The sequence below is a fragment of the Pelobates fuscus genome, chromosome 2, assembly GCF_036172605.1.
Source record: "Pelobates fuscus isolate aPelFus1 chromosome 2, aPelFus1.pri, whole genome shotgun sequence".
NCBI classification, from domain to species: Eukaryota; Metazoa; Chordata; class Amphibia; order Anura; family Pelobatidae; genus Pelobates; species Pelobates fuscus.
In genome coordinates this window covers 259235976-259252642 of record NC_086318.1, presented here as the reverse complement: position 1 = coordinate 259252642, position 16667 = coordinate 259235976, and the positions used below count along the sequence as shown (strand labels likewise).

General features: G+C 40.7%; 2 protein-coding genes and 1 pseudogene across 2 annotated transcripts in view; 2 read left to right on the top strand and 1 right to left on the bottom strand.

Moving 5' to 3' along the window:
- FH (fumarate hydratase) overlaps positions 1-5338 on the top strand; it is a 106659-nt gene extending 101321 nt beyond the window's left edge. The window contains exons 9-10 of the mRNA XM_063443354.1: positions 1707-1860; positions 5065-5338. Coding sequence (XP_063299424.1) covers positions 1707-1860; positions 5065-5207 — 297 coding nt within the window. The 3' untranslated portion in view covers positions 5208-5338. The remainder of the gene's footprint in view (positions 1-1706; positions 1861-5064) is intronic.
- LOC134585344 (ras-related protein Rab-24-like) lies at positions 2696-4215 on the top strand (annotated as a pseudogene).
- Positions 5339-14217: 8879 nt separating the features above from the next.
- Positions 14218-16667, bottom strand: part of MAP1LC3C (microtubule associated protein 1 light chain 3 gamma) — a 57471-nt gene continuing 55021 nt past the window's right edge. Inside the window, exon 4 of the mRNA XM_063441233.1 lies at positions 14218-14635. Coding sequence (XP_063297303.1) covers positions 14476-14635 — 160 coding nt within the window. The 3' untranslated portion in view covers positions 14218-14475. The remainder of the gene's footprint in view (positions 14636-16667) is intronic.

Here is a 16667-nt window from a genome sequence, read left to right as displayed (position 1 = left end):
ACTAAACAAAGTGATATCCTATATCTGCTCTATGAAAATTATAAGTGATATTTCTATCTAAAAACCTCCTCAAATGTATACCTTCCTGTGGTCAACTCCAAGGCTTGGGGGCTAAATCAGGTGCTCAATTCAAAAGGAAACTTGGTAAACACAAAAAGGAATTGGGGGGCACACCCAGAACATTTGATTCCAGACCAGATTCCTTTTGGGCTAATGTATTCCGAACACTAAAGTGATCCTTCAGTGCGCATCAGGACTTACCAACACCCTGTGTGTGTAATGTATTAGGACATAGAGTAGTAAGTTATGCGGAGATACTCCCCATATATTTATATCGTTATGAGACATCTAGTTAATTGACACCATTACACACAGTGATTTTTATCTTTTTCTTATGTCCATTTTCACGGATTGATTACAGCTTTAGGGTTATGGTAGATTAGGGGAAGAGGGGATTAGGTGCCCTTGAAGGTACAGCGCAGTGGGAAACGAGAGAAAGGGTTCTCTTCTCCCCCACACACACCCTCCTTTGCCTGTCTCCCCCCTCATCTCTCTTTCTTCATATCTAATTACATTTTTTTTCATATATAATCCTATTTCCTACCTAGCTACACTATTTTGAATTAACCTTAACAGGCACACTTTGTCATTATTTTTGGCTAAACTTTGACACCAATTATTTTTAACATATGGTAGTCATAGGATTTCTTTTTGAATGTGCTAAATGCTTATGGTTGCTGGTTAGGGATGGTATACTAAACGGCATGTAGAGCCAGTGGTTGACTTCGCTGATATCCTACTTGTAAGGTTTTGAATAGTTTCAATAATTCTTTGTAATATAAAAATAGGAGTTAAGTGGAGCAAACGAAGAAACAAAAATATGGACAGTTTACTGCTTAATGCACTAAAGTTAGATGGGTAGAGAGGAATAGGGAACCTATTAACCTATAATTAGGAATATAAAAGATTAGAAGTCCTCTCTCCCTGTCATGTGATTACTCTGTCTAAAGGCTAATCCAATAATCTGATAAGAAATTTATGAGTAAAAGTGTAAAAAAAATCACACCAAAAAAAAAAAATTGGTAAAAAAATTGAGTAAAAAATAAAAGCTAAATTTTAAATCTGATAAATGTATCATTCTTCAACGAACAGACTAACCATGTACTAGATACATGTTGTAACTATGTACTCCTTCTGTATTTCGTAACTGGCAAGACTGCTAGCACTAGTTTAATTTAATTATTAGAAAATATGAAAAATATAATAAATATAAAGTATGGTATTTTTAACCAGACTGGATCAGTATCTTTATAGTTAGTTATAAGGTTACATACTTTTAAACATTATGTGCTTTTACAAATCTACATATTGGTGACAGAGTGCACAATAGCTGTAAATACATAAGGCTGGATGGAAGGATCATTTTATACAATACACTTTTTTTTTTTTTTTACTAATTTGTCATTTTTTTTTTAATAATACTTTTCTTTTAAACCATATATTGAAAGTTATGTTTTAACATTAACCCCTTTTGTGCCGGACTTTCTATTTTCTTTGAATTTGTTTTATTAAATGTGGGTTCATGCCCTTTACATTTTCATGTTCTCTAAATTGCTGTTCTAATTCAATAGGATAAAGTAATGTTCTTGAATAGATGTTATGTCTCTGGTAATTTTAGTAAATGTTTCCTTTCTTTCTTTCCACAGATTAAAAATGTTTTACATTCTATACAGTTGCTAGGTGATGCATCAGTTTCATTTGCTGACAATTGTGTTTCTGGAATACAAGCTAATACAGAGAGAATCAACAAACTAATGAATGAATCTTTAATGCTTGTAACTGCACTTAATCCTCATATAGGTAAGAATGACTCTATAAGAATATTGATACCAAGATAATTCAGCATACAGAGGATTAATGAACACCAATTTAATGTGGGGCTAATACATTTTTCTCTCCATCTTAATTGGCAGCCAGAGATGGGTGTGAGGGTCGACTAACCCTCTCAGCCTATCACCAGCTGCCCCCACTAAATCTGTTTTTTATTCATTCGGACTAATTGCCCTTTCTCATGTTGGACAATAATATCTAAGTTGGGAATATCCCCTCTGCAATTTATCTTCACATAGAGAGGAAACTTAATCAAACTCCTGGCCACTCCTTCCTCTTCATCAAACCCCTGGCCACCCCTTCCCCTAATCCGCTCGCACATGCCTAAGGCCGGCCCTTGTCCTAACCTCAACATATGGGTTATATTTCTGATTACTTAAAGGTAGGCAGACAATGTAATAGAGCAGCAGGAAATGCCAGCAGAATGCTTGGTTGTATAGGGAGAGGTATTAGCAGTAGAAAGAGGGAAGTGCTCATGCCATTGTACAGAACACTGGTAAAACCTCACTTGTACTATTGCACGCAGTACTGGTGACCGTATCTCCAGAAGGATATTGATACTTTAGTAGCCCTTCTCTGAACTCTGTCTAAACTGGTTAATGGATTGCAGGATACAACTTACAAGGATGTATAGCTTGGAGGAAAGATGAGACAGGGATTTGATAGAAACATTTAAATACATAAAGGGAACACCGTAAAGGAGGAGACTATATTTAAAAGAGGAAAAACTACCACAACAAAAGGACAGTCTTAAATTAGAGGGGCAAAGGTTTAAAAATAATATCAAAAACTTTACTGAGTGTAGTGGATGCATGGGATAGCCTTCCAGCTGAAGTGGTAGAGGTTAACACAGTAAAAAAGTTTAAGAATGCGTGGGATAGGCATAAGGCTATCCTAGCTATAAGATAAGGCCATGGAGTAATGAAAGTATTAAGAAAATTGGGCAGACTAGATGGGCTGAATGGTTCTTATCTGACGTCACATTCTAGAACTGCCCTCTTTGTTTCCACTCTTGTATTACATCACAACTGTGTCTAGTATTGCGGTAGGATAGAGGAGGAAACTTTGGGTTATGCATAATTCTTGTAGTGCATAGGAGTGTAGATGCAAGATGGCCTTCATAATCAATCTTCCCGTTTAGTTTTAATGTTTCTTAAATGTTTTAATTTGAAATTCAGTTAAAATCCCCAACAATTCACACTTTAGTGAATGGGCTTGTGAGTGTTGATTTTTAAGGAATTGCCTAAATACGAAATGTATTAAAACCAGTCAGTTGTTTTATCAAGGTTTTATGAAATTTAAATGTATGTGTATGATAGGTTCGGTAATATTTGGACACTGACACACATTTATTTTTAATTTTTTTGGCTGTTTGCCAAATAAATTTGAGTTACAGGTAAAAAATGCATATCGACTTAAAGTGCAGTCTCAGCTTTAATTTGAGGGTATTCACATTCAAATTGAAGGAAATGTTTATAAATTACAGCTATATAATATGTAGCCCCATCTTTTTCAAGGGACCAAACGTAATTGACCAGTTGACACAAAAGTTGTTTTTCATGGGAGAGAGCTGCTGGTCAAGTACAGTAGGAGACCCAGGGAGAGGGATGCCGTTTTCACTGATTGCACTTGGTGATCCACAGTACAGATTTAGAGTCCACATGAGCGGGCAACACATTGAAGTCAAGGTGGTGATGATGGGGGGCAGATGCCGTGGTAAAGACAACTTTTCTGTTTGACATATTTGTGCATCACTTATTACTCCATGGACCCTATAGGAATACTGTAGGAGTAGCATTTATTGCCAATGCGATGTGTGTGGATGGACGGAACCTTATACTGGGTTTTTGGGACCCTGCTGGCTCTGAACGTTATGAAGGCATGAGCCACATGTATTACAGGGGAGCCAGAGCTGCTATAGTGTGTTATGACAGACCGCTGCAGTTTTGAGCTAGTGAAGTTTGGGGTGAAAGAACTACCAAACTGTAAGGAACAATGCCAAATCTACAAATGCGGGACTAAGTGGAAAATGATAAAAGCTTGTGCCAGGTTGACTTCCATGATGTGCAGAATTATGCAGATTAGATTAATGCTCATGTTTGTGAGAGATCTAGTAGAACAGGAAACAGTGTAGATGAACTGTTCCAGAAGGTTGCTGAAGACTTTAACAACAACAACATACAGCAGACAGTTCCACCCCTTTTGTCTCTGTTAACAGAGTCTGAAGAAAAATGCCACTTCATACCCCTGCTGCAGTCCGTAACAAGGAAGCCTGCTAAATTGCCAAGACATCTGTGTAGTCCTCTAATACTAATTTCATTTTAAACATGTTTCCCTTACAAAGTTGTGGACTTTTTAGATTTATATAGGAACTGAACATGAATGGTTGTTTCATGGACAGGTGTGGGCTCTTTCTTCATTATATCTTCATCAATTAAGCAGGAAAAAGGTCTGGAGTTAATTTCACGTTTGACATTAGCATTTAGAATCTGTTGTTGTGAATCCACAACATGTGGTCAATAGAGCTCACAATGCCGTTAAACAGGGCTTCCTTCATCTGCAAAAAAACAGGCATATAGCAGAAATATTAGGAGTTGCAAAATCTACACTTTGGCCCATTCTGAGAATAAAACACTGGTAAGCTCTTACTGGACGTCCACAGAAAACACTGGTCAATGGTTGTAGGATTCTTTCCTTGGTAAAGAAAATCCCCTTCATAACATCCATCCAAGTGAAGACCACTCTCCAGAAGGTAGGCGGCATATCATTATTCGAGTCTTCCATAAACACGAGAGCGAATACAGAGTTTTCATCACAAGGTGCAAAACCATTCACAGACTTTAAGAATAGACTTCAAGCAGTCATTGCCTGCAAAGGATACCAAAGTATTAACATTTTATTTATGATTTTGTTCATTTGAACAATTACATTTGAGCCCCTGAAATAAGGGAACTGTATACAAATGGTTGCAATTCCTAAACCTTTCATACAGTATTTTGTCCACCCCTTGAATTAAAGCTGAAAGTCTGCACTTCAATTGCATCTTGGTTATTTCATACCAAATCCATTGTGGTGGTGTATAGAGCTAAAATTATGTTGGTGTAAATATTTATGGACCAAACTGTAAATATAGTTATTATATTTTAACCTTATGTGTTTTCATTGTATCTAAAGGTTATGATAAAGCCGCTAAAATTGCCAAAACGGCCCATAAGGACGGGGCTACATTGAAGGAAACTGCTGTTCGTCTTGGACTCCTTACAAAAGAACAGTTTGACGAGTGGGTCAAGCCAGAAGACATGCTTGGCCCCAAATGAAATTTGAAATGGAGAGAGATTTTGTAAAGAGAGATTTCGTGTTAATCTGTAAATAAAAAAAATTTAAAAAAAATGTTTTTTTTATTATTGGCATTGAAATTGCAAATAAAGAAACTATAGATACATAAAATGATCTGACTTGAAAGCATAACACCTCCTTTTTATTAAAGTGATGATAGAGGAGACAATATTAAAGGATCACTATAGTGTCAGGAAAACAAAGCGGTTTTCCTGACACTATAGAGCCCTCAGGGTCCCCCTTCTGTGGCGCTGAAGGGGTTAAAACCCATTCAGCCACTTACCTTAATCCAGCGCTGGTGACCTGTCCGACGTCACTGGAGCCGCATTCAAAATGTCCATAGGAAAGCATTTCTCAATGCTTTCCTATGGAGGCGAAATTCACCTCCAGCGTCACAGATGCGCCTCTAGTGGCTGTCCGGAAGACAGCCACTAGAGGCTGGATTAACCCCAAATGTAAACATAGCAGTTTCTCTGAAACTGTTATGTTTACATGTTATGGGTTAAAACCTGAGGGACCTGGCACCCAGACCACTTCATTGAGTTGAATGGTCTGGGTGACTATAGTGTCCCTTTAACCCCTTTGTGACACGCTCCATATCCTGCATGTCACTGTCACGTAATGTAGTTGGTGAAAACCAACATACAGGGTATGGTGGCCATTGGAACTGGCCTTAAATTAACACTTTGGCACTAAAATAATTTAATCATAAATCAGTTGTTATAGTGTGAGGAGGTCCAGGGTGCCAGTTTGCCTTCAGGGGTTAAACCATAACAGTTTAACCCCAAAGGCTTTAGTCCTGTTCCTCTCTCTGCCCTTCTACTTTTGTCAGACCAAGAGGCAATGAATGTCTAAGCCTTGTAAGTAGATTCCCATTCATTAAACAGAGTAAAAAGGGGAACTCCGCCCCTCCCTATTTGTGATTGAAGCCTCAGACTCCAACAGAATCTGATGGGCAGAGTTAACATGTGCTGGACTGAATACTTTTGGGTCCTCTTTACTCCACAGCAACAATCATATTGAAGTTATTATGGTGCATCATGGATTCTTAGTGAGGCAATTTAGCAATAGCTCCTAAAGGCTGCCTTTGCTGTAGCACCATGCCAAAGTTAACAGATAGTCTTTGCCATAGAACCATAGAATATCATTGATGACTGTTTCAAGCTTGAACCATGCAGCAAAAGTTTTGCAGAGGATGCCCTGTCATCAGAACACACTGACAAACTTCGACAGAATTCCAGTGCCAATCAGCCCATGCTACTGTGCCCAAGGCAATAAAAATTTGACATTGGTCACCATTGAAACCATGTCACTTAATCAAAAAGATCTCTGGGATCAAACCAAGATTAGGGTATGACTGTGGGACACATGACAAGCAGTTGAAATTAAAACTGATGTGCAGTCCATTGGTGAGTGTGCCACATATTTGCAAGACTAGTTGTAAAAAATATCTGAGGACCATAACACCTTGGCCAATTCGTATATCACCATTGACACCCTAATGGATTGCAAGGTGTTACGAAGTTCTAGATGCTCACCGGAAACTGTTTTAGCAGTGGTATCTTATCCCCAGTTAGGCTGAATAGAATTTATAGGATGACCACGGCCATGTGCTGGTAAAGTAATTCAAATGTCGGAACAATGCTTTACATCTGGTGGGAATGTTCCCAAATCGTGTCTATTATGGCTAGGTGTATCACGGAACTTCCAAAAATTCACCCAGCTGCATTCTTATGGTAAATCTTCCCCACCTTCTGTCCCTTTATGACAAGGTGCTGACACCCCATATCTCTCTATCTGCCAGATACGTAATTCATTTGCACTGGGAAAAAACTGTGTGCCCTTCAGAGGCTCAATTACACGAACAGTTGAGATTTAATTATGCTTAGGAGCAGGTAACGCTCATTTAAAAAAAAAAAAGTGTTCCCTAATATGGGAACTCTAGTGCCAAGTGGTCTCATGTCTCCTAATTTCTTGATGATTATCAAGTGATCTATTTATATTTTATAACCATGAGTGTGTTACTGTTCTGCTACACTGCACCCATATTTTGTTTTGATGGTATAGATTACGGTCCTCTGTTTTACTATTCTGTATTTAAATTTGTCTCAGTGTGGCTGCATCCTCTCTCAAATATTGTTTTTTTTTTTCATTGTACATGTGATCTGACTTGTAATGTATTTAGCACTATATGAAAACTGAAATTTGGATCTCAAAACCTTGATTCTATGACATCTCAAAAATGTCTATTTTTTGCTGATAACTGGGCACCAGCAGAATACAAAACTGTGCACTTTACAGGAGCGTTACACTGATATTCCCTATGAAACACATTTGAAACCCTGTTGTTTTACTAGGTTGATGATTAACTGGTTAAATATGAAGTGTTCATATGGTAATTTGGTAAAGACAATAGTATAAAGTCTACTTACCTTACTGTAGGTAACAAAAAAAAGTGTGATACTCGTACTAACCAGTGCCAATTAATAGGTATTATTTTAAGTGTAGTAATAATAGTAAAAAGCTACTGTACAAGTAGAAAGTAACAAACAATATTCACAAGCAGCTTGTTATGGGAGCAAAAGTAAAAAAAATTGAAATGGCCCAAAGTTGCAATATTTTTTTTCCCATGTAAAACCACACTTGTGTTCAAGATGCTAAAATAAACAATATATATTTTAAATTCCTATATCCTTCCTCCCGGCGCTAAGAGTTTCAGATCCAACATAAAGCGTTAATGGTTCCTCGGTCCCAAATATAGTCATTTATCTCCGTAGATTGATTCTCAAAATAATGAGACATATACACTCATAGGACAGTTTGTAATAAAATGGCAAGAAGTTTTACAAAAGTTAAAGAAAGCACTCAACAGAGTTGGGGTGGTACTTTGAAAACCCGCACATTTTTTAACTAAGATTGAATTGCAATCGGTGCATCCACGCAGGGGCGTACCTAGAGCATTTGGCACCCGGGGCGGGTCCTATTTTTTTGAATGTCTGCCACAGGCAGACATTCACACACACACACAGTCACAGATAGCCACAGGCAGACATTCACACACACACAGTCACAGATAGCCACAGGCAGACATTCACACACACAGTCACAGATGGTCACAGGCAGACATTCACACACACACAGTCACAGGCAGGGATTCACACACACACACACACACACACACACTCTCTCTCTCTCTCTCTTACTTACTGGTGGAGGAGTGGAGTCAGTGAGTCCCTGGTGTGTTGGAGTTGGGGGAGCAGGAACTCCTTCCTGCTTCCCCTCAGTGTGCTGCAGTGAAAGGCAGCAAATGGAGGCTGGCTGTAGCTCTGCCCCTGCATCCGGTTTGGCTCCGCCCCCATGCTTGAGTTGGCTCCGCCCCCATTTCTCCGTGCAGTACTTCTGTACTGCTGAATTCCCAGCCCCTACGTGTGTGAGCTGTGTGGCTCCCGGCGCCCTGTGCAGCCACACAGCTCACAGAGTCACAAGCAATGCAAGCCCTGGAGGCACCCCCCTAACTGGTGGCACCCGGGGCGGACCGCGCCCCCCGCCCCCCCTTTAGTACGCCACTGCATCCACGTGAGAGTTAACAAACTCATTGACTATGTAACCTTTGTCATTTTAACCTGTGTGTGCCACCTTGTCTGTCTGTAACAAGTCTAAACATGCAAGGGTATGTAAACTTTTAATCAGGGCCATTTGGGTGATATCTGTTCTCATTATGATTTAAAAAGGAACGAAACACAGACGTGGGTAATGTGAGCTTTTGCTTGGCAGACAGAAATTGGGGTGAAATCGGCAGCTATATAGCCCAAGACCGTACCGGGGTGCACTACCCATGTCGGGGGTGCACCACTGAATCGAGGTACACCTTTTTGGAGCCCGTCGGGGCCAGGGGTGCAAAACGCCAATTGCGGCCTACTGGAGTTAGAGCCGCGGAGAGGCAGCCACTCTTCCCGGCACCAGACCCCCCCAAGCTACTTCATTGGTATCCTATCCTCCCCCCCTGCCCACCCCCCTTTGGACCAGTGGGGGTTACGCCAGTCCCCACTGAATAAACAAACCACGACTGCTGGCAGGCTTACCGGCTACACAGCCTGCAGGGGCACCGGACCACTGAGGCACAATCAAGGTGGCTGCTCAGCAAGGGCCAAAGACGAAGAGCACGTGCACCCAACCACCTACACATCCCCTGATGGCTTTTGACCGGCTCTGTATGAGCTTCTTGGCAACGCTCTGTAGGCAAGGAATGGCCTATCACCAGGCAGTGAAAGAGGTAGCCTCATGAATCCGACCTGCAACCCAGCATCGCCAATATGGGCACCTACCTCAAGCCCCCAGGGCGGCCATCCGGCTATACAGACACCAAAGATCGTCAAGAAGGGAAACAGCGTCATGTTATTCGGGTGCACGCACTCACTCCCACATTTATAGAAACGTGTGCACCAAGCAAGCCCTGCCTGCCCACAACTCACCTGATCCAAGAATCTCAGACCAGCGCGGCACAAGTCTACACCTCAAGGTTAAAGCTGAACACCGAGATGCTACACAGGAGAACGCCTTGCCGACGACTGCTATAGCTGGTACAAAGCCCATGGACTCCATCGAAAGGGCCAACCTTGTTGACAAGCAAGACATTCCCACACTGGGCATAGGCTGAGGTGTCCATTACCCTTCCCCACAGCTGACATGCCTTACTTTGAATCGTGTGAGCACGTTTTTTGGCTGTCGCTATATAACACCAGTTTACCCTGATGCCTTGTTTAGTATGTAGCCCAAGTAGTCAATGTATTCTCTTTTATTTAGCCTGGAGCAGCCTCTGCCACCGTTATAGCTTACTACCCAGCCAACTTTAACTACCCCTCATAAGCTGGCACAAGAGAGGCTACAGGCATATAGTCAGACTCCAAGCTTATCTCTGCAACTAGCTTCCAGCACTGCAGCAGTTCCCTTTAGTTAATCATATTAATTTTCTTTTTGCTAATACTTGTTACCAGTGGGCTCATATTCTATTAGATCTGGCTACAGCATAAGCAATTATATGTCTAGATGCGATGATCCTCTATTTTATCAACAAAGTCTAGATATGTTCCCTAAGCATGTTAACTTCGAGGGTTACAGGATTAGCCAGTTATTGTACTACTAGAAGCTGAGACGTATAGGCTTTTCGTGTAACCATGTTTTTCTTCAATAATATAAAATGTGCACTGTTCCTCATGTCACACAACTGTTATACTATACTCAATGATATGCATGCACCAGCTAAATAAAAAGGAACGAAACAACTATGTGATAATAAATGGCTTTATATTGATCAGTATCCTTCAATAAAAGATTTTTTTTTTTTTTTTTTTTGCATGATCAGTCATATTTTCAAAATCAATGCCACAATTTCTGCCAGGGTATGCAAACCTTTGAGAACAACTGTATGTGGTTTCATAATTAGTGTATTTTAATGTTAATATAATTAAACTTATTAATATTAAAATACACATATATATATATATATATATATATTATGTTTATATATATATATATATATTTTTGTGCTCGGAATCTCTATTATGTAAATGGATGTAGAGGAGAAGCAAAGTTGGTTGAGATGCCTGTAAAAAGAGGGCCTACAAAGTGAAATGTGTAAAGGAGGGTGTAGGTGGGTGGGGTCAAAACAGCTTGAAGGCAAAGGTAAGTAGGGGGGTAGGGTTTATATAGGATCATAACTCCTCCCACAAATTCAGGCCAAATGGCCTTCCAATTTGTGCTCGGAATCTCTATTATGTAAATGGAATGTAGAGTAGAAGCAAACTTGGTTGAGGTGTGCCGAAACCAACGTACAAGTAGGCCTGTAAAAAGAGGGCAAAAAGGAATTCAAAGTAAACACACTTTATTGCAAGTTTAAACTGCGAGATTTCTGAAAGCCTGCCTGAGCTCCCTTTCTGGTCGAGGGATGTAGGAGTTGTATATTGAGGATTTCCAGCGTCCCAGTCTCTTAATGATGTGTACCGGAGTGTTAGTGCTTGAAGCTGATGATGCTGCGCCGATGCGAAACGAGTGACCAGAGAAGGAAGCTAGGTTGAAGCCTAACCTTGACAATAGAGTTCTAATGTGTGACATAAATTTGGCTGTGGTGAGTGGGCGTCCTTGGAGTAGAAGTAGTGGAGTGTCTGGTGAGTGCGTGAGGTGCGAAACCAGGAGCATATCCAGAACATGTACAGGGCACCACAAATCCTTGGTAGGGAAGAGGGGAATGATAGTGGGATAGGCAGAGTGATTACTTTTGGTGGAAGGCAAAGAGAGTACATAATGGCCGAAACTGATTTGTGGTAACCGTAAAATGAGGACCCTCCGTACTTGATGCCCAAATCAACCACCTTGTGCATATATAAATCAAGCTCTTCTCTCCTATGTGGGTAAACCGTGCAAATAAGGTCGCGATAAGTGGCAAACGCGATAAACTGTGGGATGGTGAGTTTTTTATTCAAACGTGGGTCTCTAGCTCTTAAGACAACCAAAATGTCCCCGTAGTTATATGCTCTATTTTTTAGGATGTCTTGGGAGGCTATGAGGGGAGACATTAGATTGACGTCTTTTCCATCAAGAATATATTTCTTGAAGGAAGCCGGGACAGAGTGGGCTGGTGAGGCGTGTGCAGTGGGAGTGGTAGTGGCTGGTGGGGTAGGGGGAGGGGAGATGAGGGGTATGGCAGTCAGAGTGGTTGAGGTCACCGGTGTAGGGACTGCTGGGGCTGTTAAGTCACCTGTAGTGGCTATGGCAGATTCCTCCTTCAGCATCCTGCTGTTAATGGATTGCGGATTGGTCAGTATAGCCGCCAGAGTTTCCTGGGTGGAATCAGAGTAGCCAACTGGAGGCCCTTGTGAACTCGTGCTGGGCCTTGGGTCGTTGGCCTGAGTCGTCAGCAGTTTATAAAGTTCTACCTTTATGGCGGTGGCTGGAAAGGGTATCCCCCTGAGCCTGAGCTCAGCCGATATTTTTGGAATAGTCCAATAACTTAGGGATCTGGGAGTAGAAGGAGTGAGGGATTCCTCCGAAGACCCAGGCCTGGCTGGCATGCTGGGTACATCGTCTATGGGGGAATCGATGATTGGTTCTTGAGACATTCTGAAGGGAATAATGATCTGGATAAGTAGGGTATAGTGGAGGTGGGATGAGACCTCCAGAGAACTGGCCTCCTAGCTATTGCCGAAGTGAAGAATTATAACTAGAATCAAGTGACAGGTGAGGCCTTGCTATTGCCAAGTGGCGGTGAGAGGCTCTACCTATGATTTGGGCCGAGGAGGTTTTGTGGCCACCAGAACGAGGTGGCAGGATGTCGGCCTCTCGGTGACTGTAAGAGGTTCAAAAACGTGTGGCCATGACATGGGAAGCCCTAACTGTATGTAGATACTGACCTTGAGTGTTTGTCCTGTATATTTAGACAATGCTCAGGGCGACTTCAATATATATGTCTAGATATACTGTGAAGAACAGGTCCAGTCCAGGAACCTAGGGGTAAGAAAGATGCTAGTAGGCCTGAGGCGTGCCATTGGTATACCAAGTGTAAAAATGTAGAACGTAAAAGGAGGGAGGGGTTGGGGGTGAGAGTTTGTATATTTTGGCACTCACTTGTTCTACTACTGAAAAAAAATACTGAAGTATGTGAAGGATCCTGCAGTCTGCAATATACTACAAAAAAAAAATCACTTTTGATGGCTGCTAGTATTGGACATATGTTGACAAGCTTATCTCTACTTGTCCCTATTTTGTCTTATGAAATCTTTGCAGTGCATTGGAATTAAAAAAAAAATAAATAAAAGAAAAAAGGAAGAAACAATGGTTGGAATACACTTTGTAAGGGGTAAGAAGATTCTTGATTTGAATCTTTAACCCATCACTTACCTGGCATATTTGCTTTGAAAATCTTAAGTTTTTTTTTTTTTTTTACTTTTGTCCACTGATACTACACAGTATTTATTAAAAATATATTAATTTGATATAGTTCCTGCTGTTTTTGAAGATATAAGTGTACTGCTACATGATTTGCGCGAGAATGGGGGCAAATGCACATAATAGAGAGGGATGTGCATAGGCAAAAAAAAAAATCTGGTTTGCTTTGGAAATTCAGGCAAGTAAAAAAAAAAAAAAAACGTGTCTGCTTCGGCAATTTGGACCAATGGCATTCGGTTTGACACTTTGGACATTCGTAAGCATCCGAATGGCATGAAATTCATACGAATGTACATTCGGAACTAAATGAATTGCACAGGTCTATTGCTCATTTCATTGGACAGGTAATAGTAGAAACACATTGGGCAAGCAAATTACTACATTGCACAGAATGAATTAGCTTATTGGTCAAGATTCCGATCATCATTTATGTAATTTACCCCCTCCCCACACTCTTGTTTTGCCACTTTTCAGAAATCTAAAAAAAAAAAAAAAAAAAAAAAAACCACTTCGGAGCTTCCGAACTGCCAAACTTCGTTACTTTGGACGAAACCAATTGCACGTGTCTAATAGAGCCTCGTCACAACTGAATAGTGTGCTCACATTATAAAAAGCTATATTTTAAGGGATGTGTGCCTATTGTATGTTACTCTAGGATTCTCCTTTTGTTTTCGCAATTGTTGGCATTATTTGCTACTGATCTTGTAAAATTCTCCTTCAAGAGCTTGTAAGCCAGGGACAGCATACCTAAGTTTTATGAATGTCACCAAAAAAAAAAACTAAAAACACATAGAACAGCACTTTATCGTTAGTACACCTGTACAACAGAAAATATATCCATATACTGTAACCAGTATCTATATGTCTACTGGCCATGAATGCTGCCACTACCTCCAGGACCAAACAATTTACACCAATTACTACTAAGCAAACACTAAACTGAGGAATTCCAAACAATTATATGTAATATACAGTATGTATTTATTACACAAATATACAGTGAGGTTATAATACATATATTTTATTTTAAATAAAAACTGATATTCGTCCTTCAAAGACCCCCAATTGTCTATGATTTCATGAGAATTTTGCATTATATTCCCATATTACACTCACCCTTCTAGATCTTTAAATGTACATACACAATGCATATCTACACAAGTTGTAGACTACTTTATTACAAGTTATTTAAATCAAGATTGTTTCTGGTCAATAAATTTGAAAATTAAAAGTAAATTGTTCACGCAAGAGTTAGAAGAAATTAGTACAATGATTTTAGTACAAATAAAAGCATACATTTTTAAGTGTTCAGCCAAACATTTCTTGGGATGCATAGGTGATATATAAAAAGCCATCTTCATCTTTGTGATCTTTATACAATTCAGACATTGTTAGGGACAAGCTTCCAAGACTCTTATTATTGATCAGGAGGTAAAATGCATGAGTGGCAGATAAATCCATACGATTTCTGAAAGAAAAAAAAAATACAAACACACCCTCTTTGAATTCTTTGGTATTACATATCAGGACATAATCATCTGTCCCTTAGCAGGTCTTACGATTAGGTAAATATAACCTCAGCTGAACAACACATAGCATATTACACCATGTCATGATTTAACAGAAATAAAGTCCATGACTGACTGTTCATACTATACTAATATAAATATACACACGGGAATATTTTACTACAGACTGGTGAAATAACAGAATAGAGAATGATAAATCAAACAAAAAGTAAATAAATAAAAATGTAAAAACAATATATTTGACATTCATTTTTAGGCTTTCAACGTTGCAAACTTTTGAAAGATGTTCTGTAATAATTTGTATTCCTTGCCTTCTCTAGCCACCCTCCAACCCCCATGTATTTTCAAGTGTCCCTGTCATCCAGCAGGGTCTGTCTTCTAAGCCCATTGTTCAGGCTACCAGGTAGTTCAAAAGTGGGAGGAAAAGTAGGGATATGGTTTATAAAAAATAAAAAAAATAATGTCCTATAGAAAGATATTACAGCATCCTTATTGGCTTATAAATTCTTTGCCATCCTATAGAATGTAAGCTCATTTGAGCAGGGTCCTCTTCAACCTATCGTCCCTGTAAGTTTTTTGTAATTGTCCTATTTATAGTTAAATTCCCCCCTCTCATAATATTGTTAAGCGCTATGGAATATGTTGGCGCTATCAAAATGGCAATAATAATAATAATGCAAACATCAATTATGTATGAATAATAATGTATGAATAATTGTAAAATATATTTTATCATTTTGGATTGGTTGTTTTTGCAGACATTAAATGAATGTTCCAAGCCAGGGGTGGGCAACATTCGGCATTCCAGACATTGTGGACTACATCTCCCATAATGCGCTTACTGCCATAATGCCGGCAAAGTATTGAGAGATGCAATCCACAATATCTGCAGTGCAGAGTGTTCTAAACCAGGGGTAGTCAACCTGGTCCCTACCGCCCACTTGTGGGCAGTTTGGGATTTCAGGTGGGCGGCGGTGGGTTCTGCAGAAAACGCCCAGTGGGCCTCGATGGCCGCAAACCAAGGCCAGTAGGGAAGATCCTTTCATCTCCCCTACCTACCTTGCTGTAAGCCCTCTTGGGCTGGTGAAGAGATCAAATATCTCCCTCACTGGCCCACTGACTTAGTTTCAGCAGAGGGAGGGAAGGGTCTGGGAGGCTCAGTGTTTCTCCCATGAGCAGGCTGGACAAAGCGTTGCCGCGTGTTACCCTGGCAAACCACCGATACAATGCTGTGCTTGCAGGAGGACAGGAGAGTCAGCCTGCAGCCAGAGGAGCTGCAAGCTATAGTGAACATGCCTCCAGGACCACCAGGGATGTCAGCATTATGGAAAAGGTAAGTAGAAGGGAGGGGAGACATTAAAATAGATTTTCACAGGCTGTGGGAGAGGCCCTGGGGGGGAGGGTAGGGGTGGGGAGGGATAGAGACGGGGAGAAGGAATGGGTGTTCTACAAACAACCCTAACCAAAAGACAGATGGAACTGCAATTGATAATTGTTATTACCAAATAGAAATTGTTGCATTTAAAAGGCTATATTTCTGAGGCGGAGCCTGGACGCTGAAGAGGCTAGTCGCATACACAGGGAGCTCCGCTCTCAAAAACGGCGAAAAAGCGGAAAAACTTCCCCGAATTTACCCCACTTCTACCCTTACCTGCCAGCAGACACCCCGAGACAACATGGGGAGAAAGGGGAAGAAATCGGTGCCACACAAACCCCCACCGAGTCTCACAATCGGAGAGATGTGGCTGCAGGCACGAGGCGCAACCGAGACCAACATGGCGGCCCAACATGGCGGGTGTTCGGATTTTTCCGACGACATTTCCGACAACGAAGGGGGATATCTGATGACCCCAGACCCGCCTCAGATAGCACAACAAAGGGGCAAAGTGGAGGATGAAGGACCGGTCACGGTTACGGTCATGAAAGCGCTCATGGCGGATTTAAAAATCAGCTTCCATGAAGAGATTAAGA